This window comes from Phoxinus phoxinus, assembly GCF_949152265.1.
Source record: "Phoxinus phoxinus genome assembly, chromosome: 11".
Lineage (NCBI taxonomy): Eukaryota > Metazoa > Chordata > Actinopteri > Cypriniformes > Leuciscidae > Phoxinus > Phoxinus phoxinus.
This window is the reverse complement of record NC_136886.1, coordinates 32,137,127-32,151,718: the sequence shown is the minus strand read 5'-3', so window position 1 is coordinate 32,151,718 and position 14,592 is coordinate 32,137,127. Positions and strand designations below refer to the sequence as shown.

General features: G+C 38.7%; 1 protein-coding gene across 6 annotated transcripts in view; it reads left to right on the top strand.

The window, feature by feature from the left end:
* The first annotated feature begins 1,642 nt into the window (after positions 1-1,642).
* The window catches only part of rbm26 (RNA binding motif protein 26), a 48,156-nt gene continuing 35,206 nt past the window's right edge, over positions 1,643-14,592 (top strand). For 3 of the 6 annotated variants that reach the window (XR_013799556.1, XM_079628561.1, XM_079628563.1), the window contains exons 1-13: positions 1,670-1,869; positions 1,960-2,054; positions 2,364-2,482; positions 4,555-4,691; positions 5,257-5,345; positions 5,524-5,774; positions 6,500-6,763; positions 6,855-7,094; positions 8,410-8,550; positions 10,677-10,811; positions 10,928-11,039; positions 12,613-12,772; positions 12,863-13,027. Coding sequence is in view for 4 of the 6 variants with exons in the window: in XM_079628561.1 (XP_079484687.1) it covers positions 1,996-2,054; positions 2,364-2,482; positions 4,555-4,691; positions 5,257-5,345; positions 5,524-5,774; positions 6,500-6,763; positions 6,855-7,094; positions 8,410-8,550; positions 10,677-10,811; positions 10,928-11,039; positions 12,613-12,772; positions 12,863-13,027 (1,872 nt within the window). In the remaining 2 variants the exon portion in view is untranslated. Of the gene's footprint in view, positions 1,870-1,959; positions 2,055-2,363; positions 2,483-4,554; positions 4,692-5,253; positions 5,346-5,523; positions 5,775-6,499; positions 6,764-6,854; positions 7,095-8,409; positions 8,551-10,676; positions 10,812-10,927; positions 11,040-12,612; positions 12,773-12,862; positions 13,028-14,592 lie in introns of all 6 variants that reach the window. The other 3 variants (XR_013799555.1, XM_079628560.1, XM_079628562.1) reach the window with 2 other exon arrangements.

Here is a 14,592-nt window from a genome sequence, read left to right as displayed (position 1 = left end):
TTCTCATTTTCTTACACTAATGTCTTTCTGAGTGACACGATTCATTCCTTTACTAAAGGACGGTTGTTTTGAAACGTATAAGTGATCAATGATATGAAGATATTAATGAAGATACTAATACCAAAATGCAGACGTCTTTATCAGGATGTTGGTTTTGTTTTGGTGTGTGTTGTGTGTTCTTCCATATATGTGCTTTAGTTTGCAATGGTGCTGAAGTTTAGATTTGAAGTCTAAATCGATATGTTGTTTGTTTTATTTCCTGTCACAAAGTGCTCCCTGCATCTGCTGTTTGCTCATATACCGAGAGATCTAGATTGATGCTATGATTTCTTTGCATTTGTTCTTTTTTTAAATCTGGCTTTTCTTAGCATCTCAATGAACCTAGGAGATTCCCAAGGTGGCTGTTTTTATTCACATATCTCTTTATATGTATGTGTTTTTCTTCCTTTAAACGAATGGAGTGCCTTTTTATTCTCTTTCGTCATGGACATTAGACTCCATGATCAATGACTCGATAGCATGACCTTTCGTGACCCCTGTGGACTTCAGCAGCGACTCGTCATGTCAGACCTGTGACTTACTGAGCTGCTTTTATTTTAGCCGTCACTAATGGATGTGTGTATATCTGTGCTTATTTATGAATCCAGTATGAAATGTACAGCATGAATTTTATTTCTGTCTATGATTTTTTTTTGCACTTTGCAGGTACGGCAAATTGTAAGAGAATTGTTTTAAATGTCTCCTTGATCTGTACAGAGAAAATGCTTTGTTATACGTGAAGATTTATCATTAAAGTACTGTTGAAAACTCAGTGATGTTTTTAAGTTGTTTTTGAACTGAATGATGGTTTTCATTAATAATTTAATAAAATGCAACATCATTAGAATGAGACATTGTGAATCTTTACTTTATCATTTATTATTTTATTTATCACAGTCACAGTGGCAAATCATTAGATTTTGGCTTCATTAATGAATCATATGACATGATAAATATATTTCAGTATGAAACAGGACTACAAAAAAATGATACAAAAAACATTAGGATTGTGTATTTAAAACAATACAGACAAGAGTATCCTAAAAATAAAGAACATTAGAAGAATACAGGGTTACGTCACAAAATTAAATAATTGTAGTAATTATATATACACACACATGATGAGTTAGTATATACTTGCAAGTACCTCATTTTTTGAATATATATAAATGAAGTGCTTGTGATTAGATTGTTACATTTAAAAATGCGCGTAATCAAACTAGGCTACAATTATGGTTTATTGATGTTATTCTCACAATGGCAGTAAATTATTCATAATTCATTGATTGTCCCCATACTATCACTTTCTTTCCTTTCGAAAGAAAGTTTAGCATAAGTTAGGTCAATAATAAAAGTTAGATATTAGTCGAATTATTATAATAATAATAATGATACAATTAAGTTCACGGTTCTCTGATGCCGGTTAACACGGTTCACATGCCATGCTGGGTAGTATGTATGATATAAATTCAAATAACACAATAGTTGAAATTATATGTTTTTTAAAGAAACTTATTTTCATATACTGTAGAATCTGATTTGTCAAGTGTGAGGCTGCCTGCCCGCTGCCTGCCCCTTTAAGAAACTCTCTGGAAGAGACCATGTGTGGTGGCGTGCTCTCGCGAGATCTGCCCGCGAGAGTAAACAGTCGCCATTTCTCGAAAGTAAGAAAGAGCAGAAAGTGTGGCGGATAGTTCGTTCGCATCGGCAGAGAAACCAACCCCAACCAACTCTTAAATTAAGCACCGTATCTAAGCTCTCAGTTACCGGCTGTCTTCCCTGACTGCTGTACAATTAGATGTGATATTGCAGCCGGAGTTTATGAGGGCGGTGAGTGAATGAGGCCTGACAGTAAAAACACATTACTATATCCTGACTAGACTAACGTTACAAACTCACTGTTGTTGATCACTCTCACAGGGGCACAGCTGCAGAAAAACAGCCCTCCCCTGAAAAATGATCATTGAAAACCTCGATGCCTTGAAGACATGGCTCTCGAAGACTCTTGAACCCATGTAAGTGATGCACTGTGCATTAAAATGAGCCTCGCACAATGATGCTGTATAATTATTTATTATTTACAATATAGTGGTATTAACTATATGCTTGAATGCTAAATGCGTTAATCTGGTTTTCTTAGTAGTTATGAGTTACTAGCAGTTGGTAGTTGAGTCTATTGTGCAGATAATTTAAATGAACTTTTGTTTAAAATTGTAACTTAGGTTGTCATATTAAAGACAGAACTGCATTATGCACTCTTTATGTGCAGCTGAAGATCATTTAAGTGAAATCTTCTAACTGAATTATATGTATCTGTCCCACAGATGTGATGCTGACCCTTCTGCTCTTGCGAAATATGTGGTTGCCTTGGTGAAGAAAGACAAATCCGAGAAGGAGTTGAAAGCACTATGCATTGACCAGTTGGATGTATTCCTTCAGAAAGGTACAATCCAATATAATGTTCTGGAGATATGCAGTTCCCTAAGTGGCTTTTGCTAAAACCAGGGGAAGAACCCTAACTAGTTGGATCATGTCAAGGTGGTTGTTGTGAAAAATTTTCTGAAGTTACTTTTATATTATTTGGCTGACAGCTACTTCAATTGACCGTTCGCAAAACCCCGCCCTCGAACGGTTCTCGTCCAATCCTAGCTCAGCAACTGTAACTAAGGAGAAGGACCTCCGTCAAACATTCCGATTTCAGCAAGATAGACCAACGCTACTTTTGCGTCATCGAAGGGTAACGCCCCTTTTTGGGGGAAAACAAACGGATTCCCCTGAGAACAGAACTCGCTCTAATAAGTTTCTTGACAGCAAAAATGGCACAAATATACACACTCTTTGCCGGCTGAGGACAGTGAGTGGTATTTAAAGAAGCTACTGGATATGGGGATACAGAGGTGTCCCTTTGAAATGGTCAAAAACTGGATTAATGACCCCACGCAGTGGCCAAATATGGACTATTCAGAGTTTCAGACATCTTCCACTGTCTCGTGGAATCACCAAATAACGTTAGCCTATTTTTTTTGTCATTAACACACTCACAGTATGACAAACTAGACGATGTCTAGAGGAGTCGGTGGTTTACTTGGATCATATTTCACTTGATTTAAGCTATTGACATAGTTTTGTTGTCGACTAGCTAACGTTGTTAACGTTACTAGTTAACGTTAGAAAGACGAAGCTGCTAGCAGCAGTTTAGTTGGTATGATAACGAAATTAAAGCCAGTAACTAGCAAGTACACTACATGTTAAATACACATAGTTTGGGGGGTTGAATTAGTGACACGAGCAGAAACCAGCCAAGTCCACTTTAGTCCTAGCCTGCCACTATTTCAACAGTAAAATCAGTTAACAGCCAAGGTAGCGTGCCTAGTGAGAGCTAATCACGTAAGTTAACTTTAACGTTAGCTGCAAGCAGCTTCGTCTTTCTAACTAGTATAGCTAGTCGATAACAAAACTATGTCAATAGCTTAAAATAAATCAAGTGAAATATGATCCAAGTAACTTAAACCACCGACTCCTTTTGACATGGCCTCGTCGTCTAGTTTGTCATACTCTGAGTGTGTTAATGACAAAAAAAAATAGGCTACTTACTCTTTAAATACCCCTCACGGTCCTCGGCCGGCAAAGAGAGTGTGTATGTTTGTGCCATTTTTGTTTTTTAAGAAACATTTTGCAGATCTAGAGCGAGTTCTGTTCTCGGGGGAATCCGTTTGTTTTCCCCCAAAAGGGGGCGTTACCCTTCGATGACGCAAAAGTAGCGTTGGTCTATAGTGCAATGATGCGCCTATGGCAGTGAGGTCTGCACGGGCTTAAAACTTGCTGTATTTTATGATTGCTTGCAACTATTATAAAAAAATAGGCTACATGTACAAACACCGTTTCACTACGGCACTGCGGCCCCTCATCAGTCAGCAAACGAGGAAAAAAAGAGAAAAAGCACGGACTTACTAATTACGAAACTTTGATGTGGTTGAACAGCTACACAGTCACAATTCCTCTGGAACTCAAACATTAAACTTCAAAACAAAGTTCGCGCAGTTGCACAACTATTCACACAAATATATCCTTATCAGTAGTTTGAGTTATGAATGAAGAGAACAGCATCGAGAGTTGATGGTTTCAGCGCGTCCTCTGATCGCAGTGTTGTGAAATAGCGCGCGCGGGAGCACATGCGCAAAACAGTTTTGTAAAATGATATATGATCAAATAAAAATGATTAATATATAATTTAACAAAACTGTTTTGTGCATGTGCTCCCACGCGCTATTCTGTCTATATTTCTGTCGTGCACTGGAGGATATGTCTGCTGCATTACTCCAAAACCAACCACGTATGGATCTCAACCCAGCCATGGCTATGGTTCTCAATTGTTTGACGGGCGTAGTAACAATAACTAAGGGGCGTGGCTTTTGCAAACGGTCAATTCCATGCCACTTATTTCTATGTTTATATTGCTGCATTGTCAGAACCGAACCCTTGATGATGTTAACATGCGTTTGATTTTGTTTTCAGAGACACAGATATTTGTGGATAAACTTTTTGAAGCTGTGAATGCAAAGAGTTACCTACCTCAACCAGAGCAGCTGACTTCCACAAGCAGAACCGAACCTCACCAGCGCACTGAGAAAGATGAAACAAAGAGAGAGGAGGTACAAAAACAACAACAAAAAAGAACAGATCAGTCCTTAAATTATGCTATTTGTTTTTACTTTTGAAAGAAAGAGATACTTTTATTCAGTAAGGATGCATCAAATCGATCAAAAGTGACATCTAGAATGTTACAAAAAACAGCAAATAAATGCTGTTCTGAACTTTTTATTAATCGAAGAATCCTGAAAAATGTATCACGGTTTCCACACAAATCTGAAGCCGCACAAATGTTTTCAACATTGATAATAATCAGAAATGAGAAGCAAATCGGCACATTAGAATGATTTTTGAAGGATCATGTGACACTGAAAACTGGAGTAATGATGCTAAAAATTCAGCTTTGATCACAGGAATACATTTTATTTTAAAATATATTCAGTTATTAATGATACTTCACAGTTTTTACTGCATTTTTGATCAGATAAATGGGTGAGCATAAGACAACAACTTTCAAAAACATAAAAAAATCTTACCAACCCCAAACTTGTAAAGTTTTATTGTGAAATTTTACCTTAGATGTCTGTTTTCTATTGTGTTTGATGGTTTTGATTATTTTACTAGCAGCTCAACCGAGATGAGGATCGAGAAAAGAAATTCACCCGGAGAATAAACCACAGTCCTCCGTCTAGCTCCAGGTACAGCCGAGACAGCAGGTGAGAATAACATTATAAAAATGTAACTTTCCCAAAATGCCTAACACACACACACACACACACACACACACACACACACACACACACACACACACACACACACACACACACACATATTAAGTTGCCTTGTTTACTAACCTCATCTGTATTTTCTTTTCTATTTTAAATGAATGTACAGGAGACTAGATGAGCGCAAGAAAGATGAGCGGACCACCAGGAAACGGGAGTATGACCGTAACCCACCCAGAAGGGACTCGTACCGAGAACGCTACAACCGCAGAAGAGAACGCAGTCGCAGTTTCACTCGGAGTCGCAGTCGCAGCTGGAGTAAGGACCGCACTCGTGACCGAGAAAGAGACCGGGACAGAGACCGGGACCGCAGCAGAACGCGAACTCGCTCACGGACTCGCACTAGGAGCAGAAGCAGAGGTGTGACGCCACTTTACTTTAGTGGTGATATTTATTGTCATTTGTATGTGTTCACTTGACATGACATAGTGCCATCTAAAACTTTTTTAAACAGACTTATATTTTGTGACTCATATTGATACAGACTGCATGAAATATTTTTACTTAAATACTAAAACTAGTCATTTTAGTTTAGGTGTTAAGTAAAAATGTTTTTGAAAGAAGAATTCTTATGTTCACCAAGGATACATTTATTAGATTAAAAATACAGTAAAAACACAAAATATTGTGAAATATTACAATTTGAATATATTTTAAAATGTACTCTTTTCCTGTGATGGTAAAGCTGAATTTTCAGCATCATTACTTTGGTCTTCAGTGTCACATGATACTTCAGGAATCATTTTAATATGATGATTTGCTGCTCAAGCATTTCTTATTATCAATTTTTAAAACAGTTGTTCTGATTCATAATTTTGCAGAAACTTATTTTCAGGATTCTTTAATGAATAAAAAGTAAAAAAAAACAGCATTTATTTGAATCTTTTGTAACATTATAAAAGTCTTAACTGTCACTTATGATCAATTTAAAGCATCCTTGCTGTATAAAAGTATTAATTTATTGCTGAAAACTGACTCCTTTTAAACTGTACAGTACTTGCATATACAACTCTCACACTACAGCACCATTTACAGTGCTTGCTTTTTTGTCACGCTCCTGTTGAATGCTCTTCTTGCCTTTCTAGAGCGAGATCCTGCAAAGGCAAAATACGACCACAGCCGCCCTGAACGTCAGGAGGGCCCGACCACTGATGGCTACACCGCCACACCTCTCACACCTGGAACATCCTCTGCTCATTTCCCAGTGCCCACCCTCAGTAGCACCATCACCGTCATAGCCCCCACACACCATGGGAACAACACCCCTGAGAGCTGGTCAGAATTCCCACAGGACCACACGCAGTTCAACAGAGCCGGCCCACCAAGGAAACGCTGTCGTGACTATGATGGTATAGAATTTTTAACACCCTTATCGGTGAACAGTGTTCACAGGCTAACCATCTTTGTGTCAGTAACATCCCGATTTGGTTGTCTTGACAGAGAAAGGCTTCTGTATGCGAGGAGACATGTGTCCTTTCGATCATGGAAGTGATCCAGTGGTGGTGGAGGATGTTAATCTTCCCAGCATACTACCTTTCCAGCCTCCGCCTCTTCCTGGAGTGGACGGCCCACCTCCTCCGGGTCTGCCGCCCCCTCACTCACTCCTGACTCCACCAGTGAACCTCAGGCCACCTGTGCCTCCACCGGGCACCATGCCTCCCAGCCTACCGCCTGTAGCAGGTGCGAATACAACCCTTTACTGGAAGCCATTATACACAGTATAATAATAATAATAATAATACATTTTATTTAAAGGCGCCTTTCATGGCATTCAAGGACACCTTACAAAATTCATAAAAAAAAGACCATAAACAATTAAACCAGTACAGCAACAAACATTAAATCGCATAAAAGCCTGCCTGTACAAATACGTTTTAAGACGAGATTTAAAATCTGAGAGACTAGAACTGTTGCGAACCTCTACAGGAAGAGAGTTCCATCAATGGGGAGCAGCAAAGCCAAAAGCTTGTGATCCCATAGAAGTTGTCCGAGTGCGTTGCTGAATAAGTGTAAGTGCAGAAGCAGATCTTAGCGGGAAGGAGTGTGTATATGAAGAAGATCTTGAAGATATGAAGGAGCCAAATTGTTAAGTGCTTTGTAAGTTAAAAGTAAGATTTAAAAATTTACACGAAATTTAACTGGGAGCCAATGCAACTTCTGTAAAACAGGTTCAAATGTGTTCAAAAGTGGAAGTTTTGGTAATGACTCGAGCTGCAGCAAGATTAGGAAGGAATCCTATAAAACAAAGCATTACAATAGTTGATTCTAGATGTTACAAGAGCATGCACAAGTGTGGCAGTACTCTTGAGGGAAAGGACAGGACGCAGACGATTTATATTGCGGATAAGGAAGCATGCAGAACGGGTAACTCTATTAATGTGAGATTCAAAAGACAGAGTTGTGTGTCAAGAATGACACCAAAACTTTTGACCTGGTTCGATAGAGGAACAGAACAGTTATCTAATTCCATAGAAGAAATATTCGACTTACTTATTGTATTTTTTGAACCAACAAGAAGAATCTCTGTTTATGTTTATAATTATAAGTCATTTCAATGCATTCATTTTGCTTTCTAATGCACCTAATATTGCATTGTATGATCTTATGAATAATTGTAGCCACATTTATAATAATTTTCTATTTATTGTAGCTCTTTATAAAGTATATTTCATTAAATGGCAAACGAACAATTTCAGATGTGACAAGGAATCTGCAAATATTATAATGCGTTTTATGTTGGGTTAGTCATTTGTAAAGAGATATAGGCTAATGCATTAATGTACATCATGAAAATACCCCATTACATGTAAAGGCTATTAAGTATTCTAGATATTTCAATATCAAATATGTGAGAAAATTATTATTTTTGAACATTCAAGCATGGAAACCTATTCTTGTAGACCTCTAAAACAAAATAAAGACTTTGAAAAAGGTCATAATAGGTCCCCTTTCTTGTTTGAATGTCTTTTATAAATGTTCTGTTCCTCTCTCTCAGGTCCTCCTCCTCCTCTTCCTGCCCTGCAGCCCTCTGGCATGGACGCCCCGCCGAACTCCATGACCAGCTCTGTGCCGACTATAGTCACGTCAGGGATCCGGCCTCCGATCACCCAGCCTCCACCACCCCTGTTCACTTCAGGTTAGTGCTCATAGATGTGTCATGTCTAATACAGTGATTGCTTGACTCTGAAGGTGTTTATGTAGACCAGGGGTCACCAAACTCGGTCCTGTAGGGCCGCTGTCCTGCAGTTTAGCTCCAACCCCAATTAAACACACCTGAACCAGCTAATCAAGGTCTCACTAGACGTACTAGAAACTTTCAGGCAGGTGTGTTGGACCTGGTTGGAGCTAAAGGTCCTCCAGGACCGAGTTTGGTGACCCCTGATGTAGACTGTCATATCTTGAGCCTGAACTTGTATTAACTGACCCATATGAGGATATATGTAAATTATGACTGGTTTTGGTGCAAGAAACCTTGATTAACGCATAGCCGTATAGCCAGCCAGCCTTCATTTCAAAATAAATTCTATTGATTACGACTCTCTTGATAACTTTTTTTTTTTGCTTTATAAATAAGTGTTACATTGTGTTCAGCATGCATGAAGATGGAGATTCAAAAACAAAACAGGCTTTAATAATCCACACACTGAATGAATGTGCAGGAGAATAACGCAAACCACACAATGCATAAACGAGAACTGACCAAGAACAACTGAAACACAGGGCTATATAAACAGGGTTAGAACAAAGAAAAGTAAAGTAGACATGTGAAACTAATACATAACTATAGAATCAAACAAGGACATAATCAGTAACCAATGAAACCAAAACAGGAACTAAAGGAAATGAACAGAATGTCAAAATAAGGGTCCACATTACAGAACATAAAACTGACAATAAGCTTGTTGGTCTATTGTTATATGTATAACAGTTAGTTCCCATCCTCGCATCTGACTGGACAAGAGACTTTCTCAAACTTCTGATATTTCACTAGTATCAGCACTGCTCGTGCATTTAGACAGGCTGTCAGTCACTGCAGGTTACATTATTACAGCACTAGGTGGCGACGAGGGTCTCGGGTTTACACTTTGCAGACAGTCCCTTTGCACTTGTCTCTGCCTGCTCATAGAGACCAATTTATATTATAAAGCAAAATTGGGTTGTAGCTCGTTGTCTACGTTACTATGATTGGAAATAGGTGTCATTTGTGTTTTTACAGCGTTTAGCTCACGAGTTATTGATCCGGGAAGTTCGAATCTGTGAATTTATTGGCAACTTTACTGAACTCTTTACTGAACTAATCACGTTAGCATGTCTTTTCATTTGAGTCCAAGTTCAAATACTATGAACCGCTCCATTGTTAACGCATGGAGCTCTGAAACACTGCCAGCGGGACATTAAACAGGAAGTGTTTGTCCGAGCTCACAACAGGTTTTGCGAGGGAACGCAAAGTTTTTCGGGGTAACGCAAAAGATAAAAAAAAAAAGATTTTTTTCTCACATCCCAAATTTAGCCACTACCCTGTCCCTTTAGGGGCTCCGTAGATTTTTTCTTATTATATCAATGTTTAAAACCGATGTGCTGCATAATATTTTTGTGAAAACCATCATACATTTTTCGAAGAAAAGGTTTAAAAGAGCTGCATTTATTTAAAATAGGAATCTTTTGTAACATTATTGCTGAATAAAAATCTATTCATTAAAAAAAAAAACTTACTAACATCAAACTTTTGAATGGTAGTCAAGTCCCTTGCAAGTAAAGTCTGTTCACTCGGCAGCCATATTTGCAACGCCTCCGGCACCTATTTCAAACATCCAAGAACAAGTCCTATTTGAATCTGAAATCTCAAAAACTTGCCGAACTCACAATTAAATAACATATTTCAAATCAGCAACAAAATCTTACATGAACTGTCCCATAAATGTTGTTTTTATGCTCAAAAAGGCTTATTTTTCAGGCTAGACCAGCTAGTGCAGTCCTAAGCGCAAGTTTTAGGTTTCTTCGGGAACCGGAGCTTTTAACGGCAGCTGCAGTGACGCAATAACTTTACCAATCAGAAAACTGTTCTTTTATTTAGAAGGCGGGACATATTCCTCCATATTGCGCGTTGTAGTTTCTCACATTCACAAGTTATAGGAGGGAACAGTCTTCACATATCCATAGTCTTTGATGGTAGACTATGGTTACATACCAAATAAATAAAGATGCTGATGATTTAAATTTTTTTATTTATTTATAGCCGTTTTTGTTGTTATTGATCTGTAGACTCATTTGAGCCAGACGTGTATAATCCTGAAGCCCCAAGCATGACCTCGCGGCCCATGTACAGACACCGAGTCAACGCTCAGCGGCCCAATCTGATTGGTCTGACCATGAGTGAGGTGGATCTGCCCCACAGAGGTAACCCTGAGCACTGGCCTCTCTGCTTAACCCGCTCCTCATGAATATAATAAAGTTCCTATTCGATCTTCTTATCTTTTAACTTCCCTCTTTCTGTGTATGTGTAATTCTTTCAGAGAAAATGTCAAACAACAACAGCACTCGGATAGTTTTAGAATCGGACTCCAGGAAGAGAGGAGCAGGGCCGCATGATGGAGCAATTCTTGCTAAGAAACCCTGGTTTGACAAGTAAGTTGTTATAAACATTATCTACATAAACAATTAACGACCTAGCATAAAACTAAGGTGCACATTTTTTAGTTTCAAAATGTAAATATCAGTTCATGACTGGTGCATTTATTTAATTAAATGTACCAATATGTTGCCTCTTAACCCTTTAGGCGCCAGAGTTTTTTTCCTAAAACGTTCGATTTTGACATCTTAATTTCAAAAGGCTATATCTTAAAAGTGATAAAAGATAGAGACTTTCTGTAAATTAGAGAAATATAAAGGATGATCCAAAGTTTATGTAGGGATTAAATGTTCCCATCTAATTTGCATATTATGACATCATATGGTTGCGGCCATCTTGGATTATAGAAATTTCATGAAAAGTCACGTTTAATGATAAAATGCAGCACTTCTTTCCCCCCAAAATGTCCCTCACCTTCTGTATGCTATATTGCACAATACTGAATGCTCAGGTAAATAGTAAGTAGTAAACAAACTGTGTAAATCATTACTAATAAATGGTAGAAACAAACCGAATGCATGTAGTGGTTGGCCTTTTGCTGTAGAGATTTTCCATTTACTACATACAGTAGGCACTCTGATTATATATATATATATATATATTACATATATATATTATTCATATGACACACAAACACAAGTAGACAAGACCTGTTTAGTTGCCCCGTGTCACACCGCCTCTGCTCCTGCTACGAGCGCGCGGGCGCGGCCAGATCTGCCTCGCGCGCGCGCCGAGTGCGCACAGCTCGGACTACTGTCTTTGTCATTGCGACTCCACACCCTGCCTCCACGTTACCCCATAACTTTCCTATGAATACTTTGACCTCGTCTAACACACTCAGTAGCTTTAGACAAAGTCTCCACCACAATAATGTCGCCGCGATTGCGGAGAGGCACACGGTCAGAAGACAAGCTACATGGCTAGCGCGGTAAAAACCGGGAGAAGCGCGAGCTGCACCATTGCGCGGCAAAGATGTACCGGGAGAAGCGCGATCGTCATTTTCAAAAGGCAAATATTCCCCTTCAGAGTCAGAATCGGCGAATAACATTTGCAACACATCCTCACGATACAAGTTTTTATTAGCCATTTGATGATTTTCTCTCACAAATCTCACAATTTACTCAGACGCTCTGAACTGAACTGCTTCCGCATCAATGACACGAGCGCTCACTTGCTCTGCTGTTTTCTCCAATACTTTGAATAGGAACATGACGTCATTTTGGTCTTGAATCAAAGTATTAATGTCTGCCATCTAGTGGTAGGGAATACAAATGAGATATTACACCATATTAGGATCTACAGCCTGTTTTATTAAGTATGACGTCTTGTCGCAATTTTGCGACTTTGGCGCTTAGAGGGTTAATTGCATATGTTGCTGGAAATATACAGTGTTCCCTATAAAAAGAAAAAACTCTCTCTGCAAATACTTGAGTCAAAATCTCAAGTTATGCACCCAAATAAAATAATCATGATCTTTTTTGGTGCAGTGTACATTTTTTGCATCTCTTCAGGCTGTTTCATTGTTTTGTTTAGTTTTTTGACCTTGTGCATATAATTTTTACTCCTCAGACCAAACTTCAACAAACCCAACCACCACGGCTTTCAAAGAAAAGTGCCCTACTCTTTAATAAACACCAAACTGGCCATCCGTCAGATTCCTCATGAGCTCAACAACATCAGCAAACTTAATGAGCACTTCAGCAAGTTTGGAACCATAGTCAATCTCCAGGTACTGTAGCTCAAATAAGCCTGTGGTTAAAAGTCAACAGTTGTGATATGTTGAGGGCACAGGCTTATAGGCATATCCTCTCTGTTCCAGGTGGCGTATAATAATGACCCAGAGGGGGCGCTGATCCAGTTTGCCTCCCCTGAAGAAGCCAAGCGGGCCATGCAGAGCACAGAGGCGGTCCTCAACAACCGCTTCATCAGAGTACACTGGCACAGAGAGGACACAGTGGAACACATGCACACCACGCCACATCCGGTATGAAAACCTTCAGGAAACACACTATCACTTGGAATAATCAGGTGTAATTGAACTACTAGAACTAGTGGTCGAGCAATATGGGGTTGATTCGTGACCAGTGCCACTAAAAATATAAATATATATTTAATCCACAATTAGATTTTAAAGATGGTACTAACTAACATATATTTATCACAAATTGATTTAGACATACACACACACACACACACATAAATAAATACATGCATACAGTACCAGTCAAAAGGTTAAAACATTAAGGTTTTTGAAAGTATGCTGCATTTATTTGATCAAAAATACAGTAAAAACTATAATACTGTGAAATATTATTACAATTTGAATTAGCTGGTTTCTGTTGTAATATATTTTAAAATGTAATTTATTCCAGTCATGAAATATAGACCAGTGCTCTGATCGGATCTTGGGCACAAAAAACTTGATCTTGTCATCTCTAATATATATATATCACAATGTTTACATATTTATCATGCAATCACGTCAATACAATTCATATTTATTTTACATAAACTAAAATCATATGAACATTTGAACACTTTTTCTGTAATCCTATTATATAATGTTATAGAATTAAAGAATTTGTTAAACATCATGAATAAAAATTTAACTAATTAAACACTATAATGAATTGCTGCATGCATTAATACCTCTTTCCACAACACAAACTTTTATACTGTTTTGCAGTACACATTCCTATAGCTTTTTAGGGCAAATTCTTACAATATTGTCGCATGATGTTAACGTGTTGGGCATGATGTTTGCCCAATACACTCATCAGTGATGCTTTTAAAGGAACACTTCACCCATTTGCATTAGACTTTGTACCTTTAGAAACCCAGTCACATTTTCGAATGGTCATGGTTTATTCCCTTATTTTCCCCTGAGATGGGAGAAATAAGGATTTAAGTGTTCCACTTCCTGCTTTTTATGACGCAAAAATCGCCATTTTGCGTCAAAAAGCAGGAAGTCCAATTTCTTTGAATACGGGTAAGACTACAAACACTAGCTCATCATTTATCCAGTAGAATGCGCTGTTCCGCATGTTTTCAGCCCGCCCATAGAGGGATCTCACTCACAGAATGTACATATAGTGTCAGCCTTTTTTGATTTGGAACCTAAGCTAACAGGCTCTTGTTCTGTGGAGAAAGCTGAGTAGTAGCGGTTACCATCCTCTTTTTCCCGGACATGTCCGGCCGTCGAGATCGTCCATAATGTCCGGGATTCGGCTTTTGCTTTCTGCAGTCGCATTCATTGTTTACATGCACACCTTTTGTTTCAATCTAACTGAATTCATCCCGATTGGTGAATCTGAATGTAGTGTTTACTTTACATGAACGCTAAACAAGTGATCGGTTAATGTGTGTTTTAACATTGCTAAGAAAATTCCCGCTCCTCCGTGAGAGATACGAGACGAGACCGGTGCGTCTCAAAGGTGCCGCTCATCAGTAATCCCGCCACCGGCCTCGCGTCGTTCTCCCGCGGCCGTCAGTCTCGTCCTGCCCGTCACAGTAAACATGATGAATGGCGACTGGAGAACGCAAAAGCCG